This window comes from Megascapheus bottae, chromosome 12, assembly GCF_031878675.1.
Source record: "Megascapheus bottae isolate mThoBot1 chromosome 12, mThoBot2.hap1, whole genome shotgun sequence".
Lineage (NCBI taxonomy): Eukaryota > Metazoa > Chordata > Mammalia > Rodentia > Geomyidae > Megascapheus > Megascapheus bottae.
Genome location: NC_143520.1, coordinates 58,019,106 through 58,044,974, shown reverse-complemented (window position 1 = coordinate 58,044,974; position 25,869 = coordinate 58,019,106). Strand labels below are relative to the sequence as shown.

The following is a 25,869-nucleotide window of genomic DNA, read 5'->3' as shown; positions in this document are numbered from 1 at the left end:
TAGATATGTAACATAGCAGGATGGAAAGAAACATCACATTTAATAGCAGATGGACAGCCTACAAATATTGATGTGGCACTGCCATAATTATGTTAACTATGCCTCATATCTAAATGGTTTACAAAGTACAATGTTGAACTATAACTGGAATGACATGTTTCTTCAACAGACTTGTTTTTGAGAACTGTCAGGAACTCTACTAAGAAATTAACTATTTCAAAAACTTTTCTAGCAAGTGCAAGGCCCTGGGGTCAATCTCCAACATGCCAAAACAGTGAAAGCTGAATTTCTGTGAGGTACAACCCAACTTTTACAGTCAGAAAATTTTAATTACCTTAAATTAGGGTGGACAAACTCAGCAAAAAAAGTAATAGTTAAACTATTTTTTAGAAACTAGAACATTTACAGTATAATTTTATATATGTATCTTTTTTTAGGGGGGTCATGGGGCTTAAACTCTGGGTCTGGGCAATGTACCTGAGCTCTTGAGCTCAAGGCTAGTACTCTGAGCCACAGCGCCACTTCCAGTTTTCTAGTGGTTACTTGGAGATAAGTGTCATGGACTTTCATGCTTGAGCTGGCTTTGAACCATGATCCTCGGATCTCAGCCTCCTGAGTAGCTAGGACTACAGGTGTGAGCCACAGGCACCCAGTTCATATATGAACTTTTTATATCAAAGTTTTCTATAGAAAGTTCATTTTTCTTAACTGTGTGTGTGTGTGTATCTGTGTGTGTGTGTGTGTGTGTGTGTATGCAAGAACTGGAGTTTGAATTCAGGGCCTCACACTATTGCCAATCTTTTTCTGCTCAAGGTTGGCATGCCACCACTGGTTAATAGGAGTATTTTGGATTTTTCGGCCAGGTAGGTTTCAAACTCTGATCCTCAGATCTCAGCTTCCTGAGTAGCTAAGATTATAGGTGTAAGCCACTGGTGCCCAGCTATTTTTAAACTACATTAAGCAGTTGGAAATTAATTTTTATTTCCTATGATAAATGACTTTTTTAACTTAACAATCATGGGACCGGGAGTTTGGCCTAGTGGTAGAGTGCTTGCCTAGCATGCACAAAGACCCGGTTCAATTCCTTGGTACCACATACTTAGAAAAAAAGCCAGAAGGGGTGCTGAGGCTCAAGTGCTAGAGTTCTAGCCTTGAGAAAAATCCAAGGACAGTACTCAGGCCCTGAGCTCAAGCCCAGGACTGTCCCCCCCCCCAAAAAAAGAAAGAAATTAACAAACATTTACTGATACCATGTTTTGCTCCACAACTTACTCTATTAACTCTTCTCCTAAGTCTGAAGACTTCATGGCTTATTCAAAGTATAAAAAGCTAAAAAAATTATACACAAATCATTTTCTAAGTACATTTATTGCTTTGAGTATATTGTTCAAATCCCTGAAAGTCAAAATGGGTAGTAAAACATAACCCAAACCTGGAAAAATTCCAGGTTGTTTTAAGTTTTGTTTGTGTTTAGTTTATTTAGTTAAATATTACCAAGAAGTAATTTAGTAGGAATGAAAATCATAGTTTTTGCTTTTTTAGGTATAATTTTCATAGTCACTTAATTTTCTCAGTGCAGTAGCAAAGCTCTCAAGTAAATGTCACCTTAGGTTATTTTTTAAATCAGTTTATTTTTTTTAGTTATTTGTAAATTCAGCGATATTTATTGAGTGTTGACTACATACTAGAAGAATTAACTGTATAGGAATGAAGTTACCTCACAGATCATAGCTAGTTGAAATTCAGAGTGTAACAAGGAAAGGAGGAGAATTGAAAGTCAGATACGTCAAGATTCTTTGTGTGGTTCTAAGAAGGGTGGACAGAGAATTTTCTGCCAGAATACCACTGCTCAGGAGCAGCTTTAATTAGTTTATGTTTTAATGGAGCTATACATTAACTGTAGTAATGGTGGCTGACAGCTAACTCTGTGTTATGTGGAGAATATAAAGGTAAATCTTACCACTACGCCTGCATTTTTTATTGCCAATGGGAGTCCTAAAAGACCAGTGCCAATATTTCCTTTAAGAAGATGCATAAGAGTTTGGATAAATCTGAAAAATAAAAAAATGTAATATTTAAACATTTTAGCAGAAAAACTAGTATCCATGAAAGATGTGATTTTCAAAACAATGTTGAAGATTAGTTTGGCAAAATAGCAATGTACTGACATGTTTATACTGTCATGGTACTAACAATGGTCCTGAAATGATCAAAGTAGGAGGAAGGTAATGAAAAGGAACAATATGCAAGTTTTACATATACATGTGTATTCCTTCTATCTCTCTACACACACACACACACACACACTCCATATGTAGATATATAAAGCCCCTCACTCTCTTTAAAAGGTGTGTGTATATATATATGTGTGTGTGTACATATACGTGCATGCAAATCCAAATCCATCAAACAAAAACTTCTGCCTAGAAAAGTTTTGAAGTTCATAGTCTTCTGATCAGATTTCATCATCTGTTGCTTAATTACTAAATTACTTTTAGAATAAATTTAGTGATGATAAAATAACAAGATTTTCATAGTAACTTTCAAGTATAAAGACTTTCAAGTAACGTTTTTTACAAGATTCAAGTATTTTCCACTGCTCACAAAGCCTTTGCACTGCCTGCCTCGTCTAGCTCCTAAGCATCCCAGAAGCTACTGCCCTGTCAGAGCTGCCTTCCTTCAGGAGGCAGGGCATTTACGTCCTCACTTCACCCGAGTGACTCCCACACAGCTCTGCAATTTCAACGTACGATTCTTCTCAACCATGCTATAAACTTGCAAGGTGGAAACTACCTCTTAATCATCACAAACACACTTAACAAAAGGAAAAGGAGTCAGATAAGGCATAGGACTTACGAAATACCGCCCTGCTCATGGAGCTGGTAGTGCTTCTGGACAGGCAGCAGCTCCTGTTCATGCTCTTCATCCGAGGTGCCATCGAAGCTCTGGTCATTTATTAAGGGCCTCATCACATCCATATCTTTAAGAGAGAAAAGAACCCATATCCTAATTGTTAGGTATAAAATTGTCATAAGGTATAAAAATGACGTTTTTAGTAGGCTAGAGTTGAGGGACTGGGCACTTTCCATGAACTTTTTGGATCAAGGCAAGGGCTCTACCACTTGAGCTATGGCTCCACTTGCAGCTTTTCTGCTTCTGTCATAAAGAATGACATCATCCTGTCCATAAAGAAATGGAAAGACCTGGTAAAATTTTATCAAGCCAAGTAAGCCATGCCCAAAGAAATCTAGGTCGCTGGTTTCCCTCATTTGTAATAACCAGAATATGCCTATGATATTCTTAGCAGTGAAGTGCAATAGTCCAATTAATAAGTGCATAGAACCATATATAATAAAGTGCATCAACAAGAACTTCAAGAATTGGGAAGAAGAGGTTCTTACTATGTCCCACATGCAGTTATTTCTATTTTTGTCTGTTTTCTTGTTTTAGTTTTTCTGTACCCTTTTGTCTTGTATAGAAGTTTATCTGATCCATGGAAAGGAAAAGAAATCACAGAAAACAGCGGTACAAAGGATGAACTAATACAACAATGATACTCACTAGATAATACATTAGAAATGAACTGTACAACCTGGGGGAGAGAGGGGTAGGGGGAGGTAGGTGGTTTAAAAAAAATGAGGGAGGGGTAACAGTTTGAAGAGTAATGTATTCATTACCTTGATTATATAACTGTAACCCCTCTGCTCTTCACCTTTACAATAAAGATTTTAAAAAATAAAGTGCATAGGAAAATAACACTATTTTATTCAACACCAATTTACAGAGCTATCAATTTACCTACTATGTTCTTGATCAATAAATTTATAAGATAGAAAAAATAATCTTAAGGACTTTTCTGCCTAGACTAGCTTCAAACCATGAACCTTAGACCTGATTAGCTACAATTGCAGGCATAAGTCACCAGTGACCAGCTTGAACAGATGCTGGCGGGGATGTGGCCAGGAGGAATCACTACTACACTGTCGGTGGGTGTGCAAACTCGTTCACCCACTATGGAAAGCAATATTTTGGAGTATTTATATTAAATTTTCAATAGTACCAAAATCCTGCATATTCTTTATATACTTACTAAAATGCTAACATTTGCCCTGTTTTCTTTTCTTCTCTCAAATAATACTTTTTGAACCACTAAAGAGTATACTACCTATGACCCCACACTTCACTTTATTAGGAACATGTATCTCCTAAGTACAAAAATATTATCCTGAAAATTCACATTACATAATCAGATTCAACTTAATACTGATGCAATATTTGATTAAATGTATATTCCATAGTATAATTCTATCTCTATACTAATAGCCTTTCCAGAAGTGTTTCTGTTTTCATTTTTCTCATGTCCAGGGCCACACAGTTTACTGCATTTATTTGTTCTAATTACCTTTGCTCATTTGTTTTGCATTTTTTGCTTGCATTTTTTGTTTTCAGACAGGGTCTTACTTTTCCACTTAGGAGAGCCTAAAACTTGATATGCGTCCCAGGCTTAAACTCAGGACTTCCAACTCATATTTTCTCTCATATGTGAGTTGGATCTCATTTATAACTATACCTAGATAAACATATACAGGGTTATACATACATGTTCATAAATATATCAACTATGGTATGGTATATGCAGGGGAAATTCCAGTGGTGTAACTCAGACAACTAATTTACAGTATAATAAGATAAATACCAAGAGGCTGGTACTGGAAGTGTTAGGGGGTGAGGTCGTTGGAAGGAAGGCAGGTCAATGAAGGGAGGAAGTGTGGAAGAACACATAATATCAGTGCATGCATGTGAAACAGAACCGGGAACACTAAGGAGATCAACAGTAGGGTCTGGAGAGATGGAGGAGAGTTATAGAAGGAATGACTTGATTGAGATGTGCTGTAACTCACAAACTGACATGTTCAATTCAACTACTTGTACATAACAGAACAACAGAAATTTTCCTGTTTCCTAAGTCCTCAAATTAGAAATGTGCACTATCATGCCCAGCTGCCATTTTGTCTTTCAGGATGTCTCTAATCCTCCCTTTTTTACTTAACTTTTACTACCCTGTTTACACTTTTACATGTTGTGTGGCTTCTACAGATTATACAACAATGATTTTACTATTTTTGCCCATGTCTTTCCCTTATTCTCTCACATTCTCATTGCATTCTTTGTAGTTTAGAAATGTACACGCCATTCTCCTAATCTCTCTTTGAATATGCCTTTGACTTAAGGCCTACAGGAGGTATCCACCCTCACTGCCAATCGTCTGCCATTCTCTCTTGGAATGCATGTCCACGTGACTACAACACAAGCTGCCAGGCTCCACTGTGAAGAGTCTAACGAGGTCTATACCGGGCCCAAGGACTTCATGTCTGTCTACCTGGCTTCATGTACTGCTGCTGCTGCTGCTGCTCTGAGAATTGTGGTGGAAGAAGCATAGCTTCAGCACACATTACCCCCCACCACATACACACATCCACATCCACACAAACACACACATAAACACAAACACAGATATACAACCAGGGCATGGGGGAGTGACATTTCCCAAGTTTTGTTTTTTTAATTTTTTGGTTTTTTACCAGTCCTAGGGCTTGAACACAGGGCTTGGGCACTGTTCTGGAACTTCTTCTGCTCAAGGCTAGCGCTCTACCACCTGATCCACGGCACCACTTCCAGCTTTTCTTGTGTATATGGTACTGAGGAACTGAACCCAAGGCTTCATGCACCTTAGACAAGCACTCTACCACTAAGGCACATTCCCAACCCCCATTCCCTGAGTTTTTGCAGGTTTCAAACTGTTCTACAGCCTGAATATGTAGATGGAATATTTCTGACTCATATTTTCTTGAATTTCTAAAAGCCACTGCTCCACTTTTGCCTACCTTTTGGTTTTGGAGTTTTTTTAATTAGCATATATTGTCAAAGGGGTTTCATTGGGATATTTCCATATATCCATATTATGTACTTTGATCACATTAACTATCCTTTCTCAGCTTAGTGATTAAAATGAAATCTAAATTTTTGCTTAGGCTGATATAGAATCTTGATCCCATTTTCAGTCACCTAGGTAGTTGGAATTCCAGACATGAGCCACTATGCTTGGCTTAAAATAGTCTCTTCTCCCATCACTTCATCCTCTGAAAATATAAGTAATATGCAGAAAGTAAAATCCACTAAAAAGTCCAAAATTCCAAATAACTGACATCAGAATTTATGGAGAATTACTGGAGTTTTTCTAACTACTAAGAATGTCCTCAGACATTCTTAATATATCATCTAATAGGATTTTGTTGTTTCTTATTCTCTGGACCTGTGCACAATAAGAAGTACTTCGCTGGCCTAGCTTGACTGTGATATGACCTCATAGTTACCCCAGAAATGCATATAACCACATTGTGATACCCTTTTGTTCAATAGCTCCTGTATTCTTTCACGTTCTGTTCTAAACAAATGTTATACCTTGAACTGCCATAACAAAGCAATACCAAACAGGAAACAGAAATGTAACCTCTCATAGATCTGGGGGCCCTGAAGCCTGAAACACAGGTGTTGAGAGAAATGGACCAGTCCCAGGCCTCTTCTTGCCTTGCACAAGGCCATCTGCATGTTTTCTGACACCCATACCTGTCTGTGGCTGTGTCCCAAATTCCCCTGCTATAAAGACAATGGCTCCAACTCATTCCGGCTTAGCATTACCTTTGCAAATTGCATCCACAATAATCCTATTTCCAGGTTAGAACTCACCTCTAAATCCTGGGTGTAATAAGACTTCCATATAATTTCTAAGCCAAACTCTCATCACAACCATCAGTATTAATGTTCATCAGTTTCACTTTTGTGCATAAAGATATTATTATTTTCATTTCTAAATGTATTCCATTGTTCTTGTTGAATGAAGTTCATTTACTTTGGTAATCTATCCTATCTAAACTTAGGTAAACTTTTTCTTTTCTTTCTTCCCAGGTCCATATTCTGCTAACGTTCTCCATGTTCTGTGCTATTCTAACCTCACAGTCTGTTCCCAATAAAGATAGCTATCACTGACAACATTTCAAAATCACAACAAGATAGTATTTAAAGCACACTGCCCAAGAGCCAGAGCTGCCATGAAGAGACAAGAAAAAGGTAAGTTTTCTCATAAACTTAAAGTACTATCTACTTTATCTTATAGGTTCACCTTCAATGGCATCATTGGGGAATATCTTTTTACTATCTCCTTAACTAAAACCTAAAAATCAGAATTATTAAAATGGTCTATAAATATTAGTCCTGTAGTTCACATAAGTGACCTTTTAAAACAGCTCTACGAGGTTCACTCAGATTCTGGAGAGCAAGTTAGGCGGACTCAATTTTAAACTTAGGTCATGTAACAGCTGTCTTACTTAATTTTGCTCAAAGTCTAACCTAACCTCCTATGGTTACTTTGTTCTAGTTTTTAAGTGCATTCCTTTTTAATGTTATGTGGCCTAAGAAACATTAAATGTGACTAACACAAAAAATCACTTTTCATATATGTATACACACAAACTATATGTATACATATAGCCATTTTCATCCCTATCTAAAAACTTTAATAATATATATACACACACATATATATATATGTGTGTGTGTATATATATATTCAGGAAGTTCTTCTAACTGACTTCCCACAATGAGATTAAAAAGAGGGTTTGTTTTTTTGTTTTTTTTGTTTTTTGTCAGTTGTGGGGCTTGAACTCTGGGCCTGGGTGCTATTTCCGAGCTCTTCAGCTCAAGGCTACTGTCCTACCCTGGAGCCAAAGCACCACTTCCAGTTTTCTAGTGGTTAATTGTAGATAAGAGTCTCATGGTCTTTAGTGCCCAGGCTGGCTTTGAACCGTGATCCTCAGATCTCTGCCTCCTAAGTAGCAAGGATTACAGGTGTGAGCCACCGCACCCAGATTAAAAAGAGTTAATTTTTAAACACTCAAATCATTTGAGAGAAAAATACCTCTTAACAGCACTCAGGGGCTGGGAGTTTGGCCTAGTGGTAGAGTGCTTGCCTAGCATACACGAAGACCTGGGTTCAATCCTTTAGTACCACATAATATAGAAAAAGCCGAAAGTGGTGCTGTGGCTCAAGTGGTAGAGCTCTACCCTTGAGAAAGCCCAAGGACAGTGCTTAGGCCCTGAGTTCAAGCCCCAGTACTACAAAAAATATATACTAGGAACTGAAGAAGTACTATTTCTATAATGTATTGATCAATGGGACATATTATTATCTAAGTTCTATCTTGGTGCTTAAATATTTCAAAAGCAGGTAAGAGGAATCTCTAAGACTTTCCCCCAAAGGTAATCTAATTATTGAAGTAATATTAGTACTAAGAAGAAATAAAGAGAGAGTGAATTTGATGAAATTATATACATTTATGCAAGTAACAAAGTGAAACCTCCTTATTCAGCTAACTTAAGCTAAAAAACAAAATATTATTGTGTTTTAAATCTAAGAGCCGGTAAAGCAGATTCTAAGATTAAAGACATTACCTTGAATGATACCCAATACTTTTTAAATCTCAATAAATACAAACACATCCAAATACAAAGTGAATACCCAGTAAGTTGCAACTTTAAATCATCATAGATCTCTGAAGATGAGATCTAACAATAAAAAATTATTTTAAAACTTTTGAAAGATCAAAGAATCCAAAAACACACATTGGAAAGAAGTCAGAAACTTCTACAAATGAAAATCTCCATGTAGAAGATGGAAACTAGATTCCCATCTCTCAATCTTTATAAAAATAAATTCAAAACAGATTGAAGATATTAATATAAAACTTTGAAACTAACAGAGGAAACGAAGACATAGGCAAAGTCAATGGCTTTCTGAATAAGACTCTAGTTGCTCAGGAAATTGCACCAATTAACAAACAGGATTGCATTACCTAACAAAGCTTCTTCAAAGCAAAGCAAACAATTGCCAGAATCAAGAAATGACCTAAAGAATAGCAAAAAAAAAAAAAAACATGTGAGCATTAGATTACATACAGAGCACACAAACATTACACACCCAAAGAATACATTGTCCAACTAATAAATGGGCAAATGAATTATTCTCCAAAAGTAAATGCATGGAGAAAGATGTAAGTAACTCCCTCATCCATAAAGGAAATAGAAACAATAATGACACTAAGACACCATATTATTCCAATAAGAATGACTACCATAACGAAAACAAATAATGACAAATTCTGGTGAGGATGGATGGGAAGAAATCCTTGAACAACGAGGAATGTAAATTACAATGGTTATGAAAATCAGTATGGAGGTTCTTCGAGAATCTAAAATTAGAGCTACTATATGACCCTGCTACATACCACTTCTGGGCATATATCCAAAGGAATATTAGTCTGCATACAGCACAGATACTTGCACACCCATGTTTATAACAACAATATTAACAATACTCAAATCATAGGATCAGCCTAGGTTCCTATCAACCAATGAGAACATAAAACAAACATGCTATGCACACACAATAGAGTATTGCTAAATTGTATGTGATCCATACATCAGTAAACAGTACAGAAAATAAAAAATGCAGTACTGTTTTATTATACTTGGTTTCAGTTTTTATGAGAGTGTTGTAATAGTGCTGACAATTGTCAGGACACTGTCAGGTTGAGAAATTCTGGGTTGGTTTCATGTGGATAAGATTAAGCATATGGTTGAAGATTAGGTTGAAAAGCTTGAAAAGTTCTCAAACCAGTCTTATCAAGAACTGCAGCCTCATTCCTATGGAAAGTTTCTGGCTTGCGTTTATTACCACTACCAGATTGGCCTGCTTGGCCATTCCCTACAGTTCAGTCACATGAAAAGCAGCGACATAGAGGGTAGAAATAGTGTCCCTTGACTCCAGGGTCCTTCAGTAGCATCCCAGCAAGACATGCAGATCAAAGGTTCAGATTTTCCTGACTGGCGAGGACTAGGATGGTGCTGCACAGGACAGGAGCTCAGGCAAGTGTGTCCCAGCGTCCTCTCCACCAACTGGTGGCTGGGCCTTCTCAGGGGCCTCTCTTAATAGTCCAACATGGGATTTTACCAGTCTCCACAGTGGCTCCTGATTCAATCCAATAAAAAAGATTGCAATCATTGTACCAATTCAATTTCCCAAATGTTAAGGGGTATTAATTTATATGGAAACGAGAAAACTCTGTTCTTACCAGCTTAAACTCTAGCAGGAGAAAAAAGTTACCATAAGACACTAAATAAAAATTAAGTGCCAGAAAAAAAAGCGGAGCACCTGGAATTTTAGGACAGCCAACATAGACAGGCCTTCTTGACAAAGTGGCATTTTCAAGGAGACCCGAAGGAGAAACATCCAGGGAGAGGTCCAGGCAGCCTGGAAAGCCAAGGAAAGGCTTTCAGGATCAGAGAACTGATGAGTATGAGAAACAGAAACAGAAAGGAGGGAGAAGCTAACCATGGGAAGGTGTAGGTGTAGGGGGGGAGGGCAGAGGTAGAACAGAAGCCATGGAGCCCTTCACAGCAACACAAAAAGCTAGCTGAACAGCCCTGCCCAATAGAAGAAACACATGTTATCATTTCAGCATGCAATAAAAATTGAAAAACTAGGATGTCTTACATCTTACTATCTATAATAAGTACATGGACGTGTCTCATGCTCTGACACATGTCAATTTGGACATGCACATTTCAAGTGCTCAGGGACCACATGCTAGACAGCACTGTACTGGTCAGCTTCAAGGACAAGAGTGTAACTGACTGACATCTTGCCCACTTGCCTCTGGACCAGTTCAGTACATAGACAACGAGACTGGTAGCTTCTACCTTGCGGGAGTCTGGTGATGACAGCGTGTGATAACATATAACCATACCACACGCTGCTGTCCTCACATTCCATCCCTAAAGCAAGCCTATGCCACAGTAAGTGTAAAACAAATGATTATTGTCTTCCCCTGCCACAGAAGAAGCCACGGATGTTTTTAAAACAATTTTTTTTTGCTAGTCCTGAGGCTTGAACTCAGGGCCTAAGCACTGTCCGTGGGCTTTCTCAAGGTTACCACTCTACCACTTCCAGCTTTTTTCTGTGTATGTGGTACCCACTAGGCAAGCACTCTACCACTAGACCACACTCCTGGCCCCAAGGATGCTTTATTTTAAAGTGCTCATCTTTGACAAGAAAATTATTTACATTACATGGAAAACCTGTTGTTTCCAAGTTTTGTTACAACTTTGGCTAAGGACTGAGCTAGAAACTGAAAAAATAAAACTATGATTACAGCAGGTAAGCATTAATAATGCTCCATAAAAGACACAATGTGGATCAAACTACCTAGACATAGTTATTTCTACATAGAGAAAGTATGAACAAGTAAGAAACTTCGGGTTGATTCAGTATTACGCGGCACGTAACAACTAGTGTTCAGTGTATCATGTTGTACTGGAGTCTTATGTAATTAGGAAGCTCTGATAGACAGGCAGTGCTTATGTGCTCTCTTACAGTAACCTATTGTGTCAACCTCAATCTCCTAGCCTAAGATCAACTTCAACCCCCAGTTGTAGACAGAATAAAGAGAAAAAAAAAATCACAGTGCTTAAACATTATATGTTAAATTCTTAATAGTTTATTACTCTCACCAAGTAATTCTACTTCTGAAAAGCTAGCTAAAAAAAGAGAAAAATTTTTATATAAAAATGTTAAGTTGAAGCATGAATTCTGAAAATCTAGAAACAATGTAAATATGCCACAATCAAAAAAAATTGTTCAGGGCCAGGAGCGTGGCCTAATGGTAGAGTGCTTGCCTAGCATGCACAAAGCCCTGTGTTTGATTTCTTGGTACCCAATACACAGAAAAAGTCAAAGTGATGCCGTGGCGCAAGTGACAGAGCAGTAGCCTTGAGAAAGCTCAAGGACAGTCCCCAGACTCTGAGTCCAAGCTCCAAAACTGACAAAAAAAAAATGTTCAATATAGGTCTGGAAGTGTGTTTCAGGCAGTACAGTGCCTGTCTAGCAACAGCAAAGCCCTGAATTCAAATCCCAATAGCAGCCAAAAAGGAAAAAAAAAGTGTTATATTAACTATTACACTGATATTAGACTATGACTAAGAAGTCTGGGTTAAATAGGAAGTATTATATCATATACTAAATGGGAAAAGCCCTGTATCCACTGAATGACTGAAAAAGTCTATAAAAGTTACATGAAAATGAAACAAGGAAATATGCCAAAAGAGGAACCATTTAATAAGGATATAGATAAATAATGGGTTCATAAATATCCTTTGCTTTCTCTAGCAAATATGAAAAATAAGTAATTACTAAGCTTGTATCATTTCATAACAGTAAAACAAATGAATTATTTAAATCTTTGTAAAGGATAAACTAATAGAAAGGACAAATAATTTCTTTCATAAAAATAACACATTCAGCTTTCTTGCTCACAGACAGAATTCTATCATTTGAACCATGACTGCAGATTGGATTTTCTTTTTTTTTTTTTTCTTTCTCTGCGTGAGTGTATGATGGGGTTTGAACCCTGGGCCTGGGGGTTGTCCCTGAGCTCTTCAGCTGCCACCCTACCCCTGGACCTGGAGGTTGTTCCTTAGCTTTTTGGCTGAAGGCTACCACCCTCACAGTCCCACTTCCTGTTTTCTGGTGATTAACTGGAGATAAGAGCCTCACTGTTCTTTGGTGTCAGGGCTGGCTTTGAACCACGACCCTCAGATCTCAGCCTCCTGAACAGGTAGGATTAAAGGTGTGAGCCACAGTGCCTGCCAGACTAGATTTTTTGTTTGTTTCGTCTGGTTAATTGGAAATGGAATCTGGAGGATTCTTCTCCTGGGTTGGCTTCAAACTGCAATCCTCCATATCTCATTCTTTTCATCCTTGTAGGTAGCTAGATGACAGTGTGAACCACGGGGACTGGCTATAAATATTTCTTACATGATTTAGTTTCTTTGGGAAGTATTCTAAAAGTAAAATTACCGGGTGTAAGGATACATATGATTTAAAGGATAAATATACTACTGTATTCCTACTAACAATGCATGAAAACGGTCTTGTCTGCTCTCACCCACACACAGGCCATTAATGAAGTTAAAACACTCAGCTAACCTTGGGTTCTTATTGTGGGTATACTATTAAAGAGCTTAAAGTGCCATATCTGCAAAACTGTGAAGAATTAGAAAGATAGCATATAAAAGATTTGGCACCAAGATGAGTGCATAAAAGATTTGGACCCCTATAGAATGAAGCTAAATGAAAGACCTCCAGGATATAGAAACAAAAGCCATATAATGAGTGATTGTTGTCCTTAATGTACTATGTTATCTCTCATCTCTTTTGCTGTCCCTTGGTTATCTCATATTGTTACAGTATTTTACCTTGTTATCTGATATATCGTATATATGCTTATTTGGTTATTTGAAGTCAGACAGGGAAGGGGGGAAAACAAGATGAGGGTCAGGGGTGGGGGGGAGGGAAATGGGGACCAAGACATGAGAAAGGGTATCAATGTATGTGAAGTAATGCACCTTCTATCTGGTGAATATAATGTAACCCTTCTATTAATTACCATAAAAAATATGAAAAAATACAAAAAAAAGAAACTAAAAAAAAAAGGTTCGGACCCCTCCCTCCTTATAAGGTGCTAATGCTCAATAAAATGTTTATTGTTTCTACAATTACTACAACTTGAACTACATCAATGTATTATTACAGATATTACTTATGATAACATATTTTAAATCCATCCTCTTTGTGGTGCTTTAACCTTACCTGGGGGGTTAGCACTTGCTTGGCTAGTGCTCTATCACCTGAGCCGCGCCTCCAGCCCTGCTTTTTACTGAGTATTTGGGAGACGGAGTCTGGGGACTTCTCTGGCTAGGCTGGCATGGAACCCTCCAGATCTCCGTCTCATAAACAGCTAAGGTTTCAAGTATAAGCCACAAGCACAGAGCTTCCAATTCCATCTTGAAGACGACATCTGGTCTTGGAGTATGGGGTTCAGCAAGTACAATGCTGAATGCAGGGTCTGCACTGGGTGTGGTGGGCCACACTCCAGCCACCCCGATCCTTCTTCTGTTTATTGTTGACAGGAGCAACTGTCAAGTCTGCAGAGGCATCAGGAAGAGAACGGAGCAGAGGGAAGCTGTGAGGTGAACCAGCCTCGGGTCCCCCGCCGCCCAGCTGCTCTCCGCCAGGGAGGAGAGAGGGATCCCCCGCCCAGGGGATCCCCACCTCCATCCCCTGGGCGCACCCCGGGGAGGACCGCGAGGCCTCGCGCAGCTCGGCGCCCGGGATGCGCAGGCCCGCCGCGGGCCTCCAAGGCGTCGCCAGGACAGCCGGGTCCTCGTGGACCCGGGCTGGGGTCGCCCGGCCCCGCCTCGCCCCGCGCCCACGATGCGTGGCCAGGCGTCGGTCTTTCCAGGAGCACCGGGAGCCGACCCCGGCGCGGCCTGAGGGCGGAGGCCCCGCGGAGGATGGAGGGGGGGAGGATGGCCCGGCGCGCCCCGCTGACGCGCGGCCCCACGCCCGCCGCCGCCGCCGCCCCGGCCGCACGCGACGCCCGCCCCGCACGCGACACCCACCGAGCTCCTCGCAGGCCGCCGCCCCGGCCGCCGGCGCCGCCGCTTCCATCTCTCGGGGGTCTCCAGGACGCCGCCGTCCTGGGGCTCAGCCTCCCGCCGCTGCGTGGCCCGCGTCCGGCCGAGGCCTCTGCAGCCCCGCGGGACCCGCGCGCGACGCCGCCTCCCGGCCCGACGCCCCACCCGCGCACGGCGCCTGCGCAGTGGGGCAGGGGGGGGGGAGGCGGGCGGGGGGGGGGGACTCCCCGGGGGAGGGGCCTCCCGGGGCTGCACGCGCCTCCCTGGACAGCCCGGGCCAGGCTGGCGTGGAGCTAGCGGGGGGCGCGGGCGGGGCCCGGAGCTCCCCGGAGTCGGCGGGGGAGGCCTCGACGCCGGGCGCGCGCCGGGACTCGCCAGCCAGGACGCCGCACGGGCGCTGACGGCCCCGCCCCGCCTCCGGACGCGCCCGACGCGCCAATGCACCGAACACAGCGGACGTTCACCGTGGCGCAGCCACCGAGGGAAGGCGAAGGCCGGCGACCCCAGGCAGCGCCCACCGCGGCCTGGCCGCCTCTAGTGTCATGGCTTACAGCTCAGTCAATTCCAGGGTCACGCAGACCCGACGCCGCCCCGCCCTCCTCCCCCTCCCCCGCTTACCCCGCTGGGCTTCATTCAGGCCGACTGCTGGGCTGGACGGCTACTGCACGCGTGCCCGCGGGCGTCGTGGGAAGCCATGTGTTATCTCTATCAGCCTGACAGTCTTCCTTCTTTACCTTAGGAAAACCTGGCGAATGGCAGAGATGCCATGGGGCTGCCTCCAGAGAGCTACACGCAAAGCTGCCTCCTCAGTGGACACCAGGAAATATGCTCCCAGTTAATACATGAAGCAGGAGGTTTTTGTTGTTGTTGTTGAGCTCAGGGCCTGAGCACTGTCCTTGGACTTTCTCAAGGCTAGAGCTCCACCACTTGAGCCTCAGCACCATTTCTGGCTTTTTCTATGTATATGTGGTACCAAGGAATTGAACCCGGGTCTTCGTGCATGCTAGGCAAACACTCTACCACTAGGCCAAACTCCCCGGCCCTGAAGCAGGCTTTTGATTTGAAAAGAAACTATTAGTTTTAAAACAGCGTTCCTTCTTTTTTTTTCTTCTTGTTGTTATGCTTCATTGCTCTTTAAGCTCAGGACACAGAGCAACACTTTCTTTGGGACTCTGATTTCTTGGCCCACCAATACTACTATCCTACATAGTAAAGGATTAAATGTTTAAACTTAAACTTTCCAGATTGAAAAGGGAGCAGTAGTATCTATATCTTTCCTCCTGTCACATTCATTCTAGGCGTTCCATTAGATCAATAAATAGTGTTTGGAAACACCATCCACAGACTGCCTCTGAAATCAATCCCCAATATCTCCCAGATTTGCACAAGCAATTCCCAAAAGGAGTTTTGATTTGAGTCGTCCTAAAGAATAATAAAGACGTGGATTAGACAGAGAAAAAGAACTCTGTGTCAAACAATCAATAGAACACCTATCCCCAACGCATGTTGGAAAACTCACCCGATTAAAGATTGCCTGGGGAGAAGGTAGTCCTCCAGAAATGATAGGTTGCAGATAATTATACTGACATCCTTAGGACAACAAAGAACTTTGTATTTTGAATGTTAAAAGAGATCAAAGCCAACCTCTATTCTCAACACCTGGGAAAATAAATTTCACAATATGGAAGCAAAAGGACCCTCGATGTCTATATGAAATTCTGAACCTGTTTAGAAACCTGTAGTTGAGGTAGACAGCTAACTTCAGTTTCTCTACAGTGATACAAGTAAGATTCAAGAGAACTGTGTTTCCCATACACCACTACTAGAGCATACATTTATTGTCACCTAGGTTCCAGGCCATATGAATTAGAAAGGCACATAGTAGCCCACTTAAATGAGGGGTGTATGTTCCAACCCAGGCGATGCATGAAACTGCAGGTACCACCAAACCCTGTATACACTTTTTCCTACATACAAACTTAAAACGGTGTTTCATATATAAGGTACAGTAAGAGGTCAACAACAGTATTTAGTAGTAAAATGAAATAATTACAACCCTATTCTATGATAAAAATTTCATGAATCCTTGCCCTCTCAAAATATGTTCTTGTACTGTGTTCACATTTCTTCAGATCGTGTGAGATGATGAGGCAGACTGGATGATTTAGGTCTTGTTAGATGGCATTATCTGCTACCTAACTTAATAGTCACTAACAGTCACTTAAATATGAACACTGCAATGCCACGCCAGTGAATCTAATAATCAGACAGCGACTGAATAAGTACTGGGAAGGTACAGCAAAGTTACTCAGGACAGCTAAAGATTAAGTCATGTGGCCAGAGAGGGATGGGGGAGGGGTGGGGAGATGGTGGATGGAGCAAGATGTCATCACAATATTCAGAATGTGGCAGGCATTTTAAAATAGGATTTTTTCTGGAAATTTCCACACAATAATTTCAGATCACAGCTGGTGAGGACTGCAGAGTACCTATAAACTAACTGATTGCATCCTACAAATTACTATTCTTATAGTTAAAAACTATAGAAGAGCTGCTATATGTAGTCCAATTAGCATAGCTACTACTTTGAATGGAAACTGAAGGCTCAGTATTTCCTTAACCCACAGAAAGAAGGGTTTCCTTGTCATAAAGAAGTGAAAAATTGCACTGTTAACTTCCCTGTGGCTGCTGTTCTTGGTTCCATTAAGCAATTAGGTACGGTTGGTGGGATAAAAAGAATCACGCGTTTCTAATGATTCTGGGGCATCTTAGTTCCAGCAGCTAATTTCTGTAGGGAATTATTGGTCAAGATGCACTGCACTGATAAACTGACATGCTGAACTGGAACACTTTTGTGCCAAAAGATTAAAATATAACAATAATATCTTCCTTTTTAAATAAAAAAGAAGGTACCAAGTACCAAGATAATACAATAACACAGACAAGTCTCAAACACAGAAGCAAGGAAGTCATGCAAGAAAACATATAATGTAAATCTGTGTCTTAACAAGTCCTGGAACAGATAAGGTGATCAACACAAAGGAGGGGAAAAATAATTAGCAGTCAAGTAAAAACTGTCATGGGTAACAATTCTTTTAGGTTGGAGTGGTGATTACATAAATGCACACAGATTGTGGATATGATTATAGATACATAGTTCAATTTGAAAATACAGTTTAGAATACAAAAATGATAAGGATAAAAATGTCAGATAATGAGCCTGGTGGTCTATGCCTATAATTCTATCCTGTGGAGGGCTGAGGCAGAAGGATCACACTAGTGAAAGCCCATCTTAGCCCGCATAGTGAGACCCTGTCTCAAAAGGAAGGGAAGGAGGGAGGGGAGGAGGGAGGGAGGGTGGGAAGGGAGAGGAGGAAGGAAAGAAGGAAGGGAGAGAAGGAAGGAAGGAAGGAAGGAAGGAAGGAAGGAAGGAAGGAAGGAAGGAAGGAAGGAAGGAAGGAAGGAAGGAAAAAGGAAGGAAAGGGAAGGGAGGGAGGAGTGAAGAAAGAAAGGAAGAAAAAGATAAAGAAGGGAAAACAAAAAAAGGAAGGGAATAGGAAGGAGAGGGGAGAAGAATGAAAAAAGAGAGGAGGGGAGGAAGGGGAGAGAAAAAGAAAACAGAGAACATTGTAGATAGAAAGGAGAATACATGAGCATGGAAAATGTGAAAGAATGCTACAATAAGAAGGGAATATTGTCAGAGAAAGCTTGTTTCAGAAAACAGACATTATGAAGACTGATGATGTAAGCTGCCAATTTTTTTCTCTCTTCTTGACTTTAACTTTCTGGATCATATCTTAATTAGTACCTTGTTTGCAACCACAACAGTTTGTTCCTGTCTCTTTCTGAACACTTCTCCTCTTATTGTAATTCTTTTCCCTGCTCGGGTCTTATGCTGCTGGAGATAGGTGTTTTTATTGGTCTTTGTCTTAGTATGTGCTTGCACATATTAGTCACTCAATGAATAAATGATGAAAACAGCATGGCACATAGCCTCATCCATACAGGAAAAGAAATATTCAGTCCCATTTATTCTAATGAAGAAAAGAAGGAAATGCCTTCCTTGAGAACGGACTATAATGATAATGGTGAAGCTGAAGATATTTGCCATTATAGAGTTCATATTATGTTCAGAAGTGTGCCAAGAAATAAAGCAAGTCAGATACTAGTGGCACATGTCTGCAATGTTAGCTACAGAGGCTAAGATCTGAGGATTGTGCAGAAGAATTCATGAGATTTTATCTCCAATTAACCACCCCAAATCCAAATGTAAAAAGTATGGCAACCCTGACCAAAAAAAAAAAAAAAAAAAAAAAAAAAACTAAGGCCTTGAGTTCAAGACACACACACACACACACACACACACACAGACACACACAGACACACAACCAAAATTCTATATAACTGATCACAATTGTTGAAGAGGAATATAACAAGGTGTTATCAGAGGACTTTTTATGCTGAGTAGGCACAAGTCATCTCTGAGGACATGCAGCGAGATCTTAAGGTGAGAAAGAGCGGTCATACGCTAAATGAGAGTGGGTGAAGAGTGTGGGCTGTGGAAACACTTCTGGAGCCCTGGCCTGAAGGCTCAGCTCTGCGTTCCAACACTCGCTCACATTCACAGAAAATGACAAGAGATATAGACAAGGAAGAAATGGACGCCTTCATAGTTTTAGCCCAAACAAAAAGTCTCAGCCTGTCTCTACCTTGTTCATAGCAGTGTCACAAATGAAGGCAGGAAATATGCAGAAGTAAATTTTCTCTCTCCTGGGAGATGAATCTTTTCACTCCCAGAGTACAGTTCTTCTGGGCCCCTCGTTATAGTGTTTTACAAAATGGAAAAATAGTTCTGCCTTTAAACCTATTGATTTGAGATGCTCCCTCATGGAACACCTTGAGAAAGATGTCTATACAAAGTATTTGAATCTCTAAAATTTTGTTATAGTTAAAATTATATTGCCAGCTTTGTAGATTGTAGTCATAATCTAGTAAGGTCAAGTATATCAAATCTATCACATGGCCTGATTTTCATAAAGCATCAAATCAATTGAACACATTGGTTGTGGTATTATTATTATCCTTATTATTGCAATAGAGGCCAAAAGCTTAAGCCAAAAGCAAAAAGCAAAAGAGATGAGAAATGAAAGTCAGCTTATCATCCTGATGCTGTGAAATTGTGAAACCTGTAAAAAGTACTTAGAAACTGTTTTTCTATGAAGAGTGGTGTGTGTGTGTAAATCAAGGCTTGAACTCAGAGCCTGAGAGCTGACCCTTAGCTTTTCACTCAAAGCCAAAAGTAGCCACAGCTGTACTTCTAGCATTTGGCTAGTTATATGGAGATAAGAGTCTCACAAATTTTTCTGCCCAAGTGGCTTTGAACCTTAATCCTTGGATCTTAGCTTTCTGAATAGCTAGAATTATAGCCACCAGTATCTGGCTGAAACACTGACTTTTTATTTGGACCAACAACTTAACTAAAAGCAGAAAAGATCCTCTCTCTCTCTCTCTCTCTCTCTCTCTCTCTCTCTCTCTCTCTCTCTCTCTCTCTCTCCTCCCCCTCCTCCTCCTCAGATTGCTTCTATTTTAATTGCAATGGACAGAGGACATGGAAAGGAGCAGCAGAATCCATTAGGATAGACCATATCAAACAAGGGCAGTTACCTATGATGAGGTGTCTGTCAGGAAGCTAGATTGGTCCTCTCAGGTGGTGTCAGCAATAAGAACTTCTTCAGAACTCAGAAGAATCAGACCTCAGATAATGATCACTTTTCTCAGTACTGCTTAATTATGTAAACCATTCTTCTCTTCCTCTTTAACTCTAAAAATCATGTTTGTACATTGAAAATGAACTGAACTGTTTGTCTCTGTCAGTGGCGTGTCTATGAGACATGATAAATCTTCTTCTCTGCCCTTCACCACTTTATTTGACAGGTTGGGGCTATGAGTGGCCAGGTCTGACCTGAAGAGCCCTGGAGTTGGCCTCTGCCTGTGACAGGGAGGTCTCGATGATAATCCCTGTCTCCTCTGCATACCTGGCAAGAAATCCTCCCTAAAAACTCTCCAAATCTGCACTGCTTCAGCATCCAGAAAGTATGGATTTCTTTTTCTTAGTTCCAACTTTAAAATTTCCCAAGGAAAAATTATGATAAAATGAAGAATCTTGAGGGTGATGCAGATCAAGATGTATTTGTAAATTGCTTGGTTAAATGGAATAAAAATCAATACATAGTCTACAAAATTAATACAACTAAAAGAGGGGATGGATTGGGAAGAGCGAGTGAGTGTTGAAAACGGTGACATTGACCAAGACACATTGCATTTATATAATACAATACTACTTGTAAATCTTGACTCTGACTCATGGAGCCATGTTTGAGGATGGAAAGGGCATACCTTCAGGAGGAAACTGAAGCAGCCACACAGGACCTCCAGTCTACATCAAGTCTACTCCATGCAAAGTAATACTTGAAGTTGAACTTGCACGTGATTTCAATGGAATTAGATGGCCAGTTTCTACTAACTTCCTATTTGCATCAACCTTCATGACTTCATTCTATTTATGAACTTGGGAGACATGTCCTGACAAGCATTGTTCTCTTAATAATTTACTTTATTTATTTATTTCAGCTGGTCCTGGGGCTTGAACTCACAGCCTGGGCACTGTCCTTGGGCTTCCTCAAGGCTAGCGCTCAACCATTTGAGCCACAGTACCATTTCTGGCTTTTTCAGTGTACTGAGAAATAGGATCCAGGGCTTCATGCATGCTAGGCAAGCACCTTACGGCTAGGCCATGCTCCTGGCCCTTAAAAACTTCTTCATTGAGAATTCTTTATCTCAGATAACCTTACATTACTAATGACTATGTTTTTCTTTCATAGTTAATGCATAACTATCAAACTGATTTTAAAAATCCTAAAGACTGAATTCCTATATGAAAGAGAAATGGTGTCAGTAGCCTAGGCTTAGCATATTATAATTTTTAAAAATTTAAATCTAAAAAAATATTGCATCTATAAAAGAATAGAACCACATAAAAATGGAATAACCAGGGGACATAAAGTAACATAGGACACAAAACAGGAAGATGAGAAATTGAAGTATAGAAAATCCTTTGTTTTAATGTAATTTAAAAAGATGATTCTTAAAAAGGAAAAACATCAAGATAATCACACACAGAATTTCTCAGAATCGATGGGCATTTGTTTCTGGACTTAAAAGGGTCCATCCAGTAAAAATTGGCATAAGCTGACATGTTTGTCAAACACTCAGTCCAGAACACCTGAGCATACCACTGTAAACAATTCCCTTCCCACACTTTAATTAGCAGTTTTTATGTATGTTTGTATATGCCATCTATTTCCCAGTAAAATCCGTGTATATGGGCCAGGAGTTTGGCCTAGTGGTAGAGTGCTTGCCTAGCAGGTACAAAGACCCGAGGTTCGATTCCTCGGTACCACATACATAGAAAAAAGCTGGAAGTGGTGCTGAGGCTCAAGTGGTAGAGCTCTAGCCTTGAGAAAGCCCAAGGACAGTGCTCAGGCCCTGAGCCCAAGCCCAGGACTGGCAAAAAAAAAAATCCGTGTATATGCAATCTATATGCATGAAAGAAATCTTACTGATTTCTCTAAAAGAGAAACTTCAAGTAGTATCATTACACATGAAGAAAAGAAGATTTAGAGTAGTTGAATAATTTGCTCAAAAATCAAACAGTAGAATCAAGATTCCAATCCACATCCCAATGGAGTTCCTCTCTGCTACACACTCCAGAAACACGATGATGGAAGCGCAATCCAGGAAGTTCTCAGCATTTCCAGTCCTATGGGTTTCTAACTCCTCAGTAGAGGGTACACATTTCTGCAGATAGGAGGACAGCACAGCAGTTACTGCAAAAGCCATTTTCCCAGTTATAGACAAACACATAAGCCTCTGAACCTCGACCCCTCCCCGCCCCAAATAAAACATTCTAGATAGTGTGACCCCAAGTGCCAGCCTTCTATATGCCAAGAACTTTGCCTATCCAGCTGTCTACTTCTGCATTCCATTCTCTAGTTAAAATGGAAACAGGATCTTCTGAAATTCATCTACTGTCTTCTCTCTCCTCCTCACTCCACTCCTCTCCCTTCCTCTCTTCTTTCTTCTCTTATTTTCTGTCATTTCTTTTCCTACTAACCAGGTTGGTGGGGGGGGGAAGGAACTAAGGATATTGGCCTGGGCCATCTGCTTGAACATTATCTAGGACCATGGTCTTAGAAACTTCAGTGTTCCTCTGTTTGGCAATGGGGCAAGAATGAAACTTTAAAAACAGGACAAAATTAGAAGAGAAAAGTTAGATTCATTCAGTTTAGTCCTCTTAACTAGGTTCTTGTTGTCTGTTCCTTCTTTTATTAGTCATATCTAAAGTAAGTCACGTTGCAATGGTCTAAATCATTTTGTAAAAAGCAATAATAGTTACACATTTCCTAACAAGGAAAAATGCATGGGAGAGGGTAGGAAGAGAGACAGTTTCACATTGCCTCTCCTAAGCCCATCAGTGTAGCATGGAGATACACCCCTTGTGAAGATGGGGTGAACAAGAATGACTGACACACCAACATAGCTACCCTACCCAGGCTCCAGGTCTGCCCCAGTGACAGTTGACCCTGCAAACTCAGGATCAAGCTCCACTCAGAACATGAGGGTCTTTAGCAAGACAAGCTTCAGCCACTGCCTGCAGACACAGACTCTAAGCTCCTCACCTTCACGTACCCAGGCACTAGACTGGCCCACAAGAGGACCAACTACCAGCTCAAGGCAAACCCTTTTCAGCCAGAATCACCAGTTGGGCTTCCTGGTGAAGGGGTTCTTTCCCAAAGATAGTAGGTAAAGACAAAAGAGGCACTACGTATTCACCATAACCAAGTTATAGAAATGGTTCAGATTCATTGGCCTTTCAATGACCAAATGGGTCAAGAAAATATGATGTATATGGCATATTATATGTATCACTTAAGTCACTTAAAGGCTTATAGAGACAAAGGACACATATTTCCTCTTATATGCAGAAGTGAGTTCTAAATTACAAATGTAAACATATTCACATTCATATACATATATACAAAGACACATTAAGTATTTGATCTACAGGGGAGAATTCTAACAGTGTAACTCCTTTGAACTTCTAGTCTGACTTACAGTCTAACAAAATGAATACCAGGAAGCTAGAACATGTATTGACATAAAGTCAAGGGAAGGAGCTAGATGATTGGGAGAGAAAGAGTGTACACAGTGCAAATGAAACCAGGCAAACTGATGGGATGGTTGGAGTTGGGAGAAGACAGGGATTGAAAGGAATGACCTTGACCCAGATGCGTGATACTCAAGAACTGATACATGAAATTGAAACCCCTTTGTATAACTACTGAGGATCAGTTCAAAAAATGAATGAATACATTTTGTAAAGACTAAAAAGGTCCTACTTTTGCAAGTGTGCAGACATCAGCACAAGGCCGCAAGAATCATGATTAACCAGAGAAACATAGCACCACCAAAGGAATAAAATAAATCACATGCAACCAATCCTAAAGAAACAGAGACCCAGAATTGACAAGGTGAACTAACCAGCTGAACTTAATCTCGGGGAGCTACCAGACAACACAGAAAACTAAATGGTATAGGCAATTGTGCTTAGTGAAAGAAACCAGATGCAGAAAGATAAATATTGAGTGATCTTGCTTTTGTGTGGAATCTTAAACTTGAACTACAACGAAGTGATAGTTACCAGAGGCTTTGGGGTAGAAGAAATGAGACAGTACTGAACCGAGGAAACAATTTGGCAAGAATATTTGTCCGGTAGGGGCCGGGAGTTTGGCCTAGTGGTTAAAGTGCTTGCCTAGCATGCACGAAGACCCGGGTTCGATTCCTCGGTACCACATATATAGAAAAAAGCCAGAAGTGGTGCTGAGGCTCAAGTGGTAGAGCTCTAGCCTTGAGAAAGTCCAAGGACAGTGCTTAGGCCCTGAGCTCAAGCCCAGGACTGGCAAAAAAAAAAAAAAAAAAAAAAAAAAGAATATTTGTCCGGTAGAGGTAATAGTATAGCATTGTATATTGAAAATTCGTTGAGCATAGTTATCATATGTTCTTATCAGACACATGAAAGGGTAACTATACAAGGTGTGGGTATGATGGTTTATCATTGAGATATTTCACAGCATATACATTTAACAAAAGATCAAATTCAGAACCAGGAGTTTGGCCTAGTCGTAGAGTGCTTGCCTAGCATGCACAAAGACCGGGGTTCGATTCCACGGTACCACATACATAAGGAAAAAAAGCCAGAAATGGTGCTGTGGCTCAAGTGGTAGAGCTCTACCTTGAGAAAGCCCAAGGACAGTGCCCAGGCCCCGAGTTCAAGGTCCGGGACTGGCCAAAAAAAAGAAAAGATCAAATCCATGTCCATGCTGTGAGTAGCTTGTGTGGGGGGAAGGGTGCAGACTAAGCAACTTGCCTGGAAGTCCACAGCTGAAGACCAAGTCCAGCTGTAACTTTAGGCATGTGTTTCTAAAACAATCTGATCCTGTCCACGGATCCTTATATGACAGGTGAAAGATTAGGAAGATGACTGTGAAATCAAGTTCACTGAGTGTCACCATTGGGATTTAGCTGTAACCTCAGTGTCCCCATTGGCATTTGAAAAATTGTTCTATGTGAACATTGCTCTTTGAAAAGCAACACAAAAAGCTACTTTCAGCAAGTGCTGGAAAGCACACACTTAATTTCACACACATAACTTATTCTTTTGGCATTTAACACAAATGATTTCAAAGATCCCAAAGAGAAAGAGTACTTTAAATGTCTTGCCTGTTTTTATTGTAAGCATTATGTATTGGAAATATAGTAGCTTTCAAGGAAGCTATTTGTATTGTCTTAAATAGAATTATTTGTAGTCTGGATTGTCTCTGCATGCTAAGAACTCATGATCTCTGCATGGAAATTTAACTTGATAAGTCGCCTCTGTTTCAGGATTTGAACATCAAGGTCTGGTGTGGGATTTAATTTGACAGGCTGTCCCTGTCTGCTTTGAGTAAGCTACTTTTTCATCACAGTTCAAAGAAAGACTTATGGTAAGTAGGTCATGAGGAGCTGTATTTCTCCTGAGGGATCCTGGAATTTATGCTGTCTGCAACTCTTTCCATGGTGATTCACAGAATTGCTCAAGGGCTTGAACTCAGGGTCTCGATTTCTTCCTTGGCCGCACTTTATCGCTTGAGCCACACTTCCTCTTTCAGCTTTTTGCTGATG

General features: G+C 40.6%; 1 protein-coding gene across 2 annotated transcripts in view; it reads right to left on the bottom strand.

The window, feature by feature from the left end:
- Slc36a4 (solute carrier family 36 member 4) overlaps positions 1 to 14,678 on the bottom strand; it is a 47,975-nt gene extending 33,297 nt beyond the window's left edge. For both annotated transcript variants that reach the window (XM_090343051.1, XM_090343052.1), the window contains exons 1-3: positions 14,575 to 14,678; positions 2,857 to 2,980; positions 1,961 to 2,051 (exon numbers count right to left, since the gene is read on the bottom strand). In XM_090343051.1, the coding sequence (XP_090199177.1) occupies positions 1,961 to 2,051; positions 2,857 to 2,980; positions 14,575 to 14,623 (264 nt within the window). In that variant the 5' untranslated portion in view covers positions 14,624 to 14,678. The remainder of the gene's footprint in view (positions 1 to 1,960; positions 2,052 to 2,856; positions 2,981 to 14,574) is intronic.
- Positions 14,679 to 25,869: the final 11,191 nt, after the last annotated feature.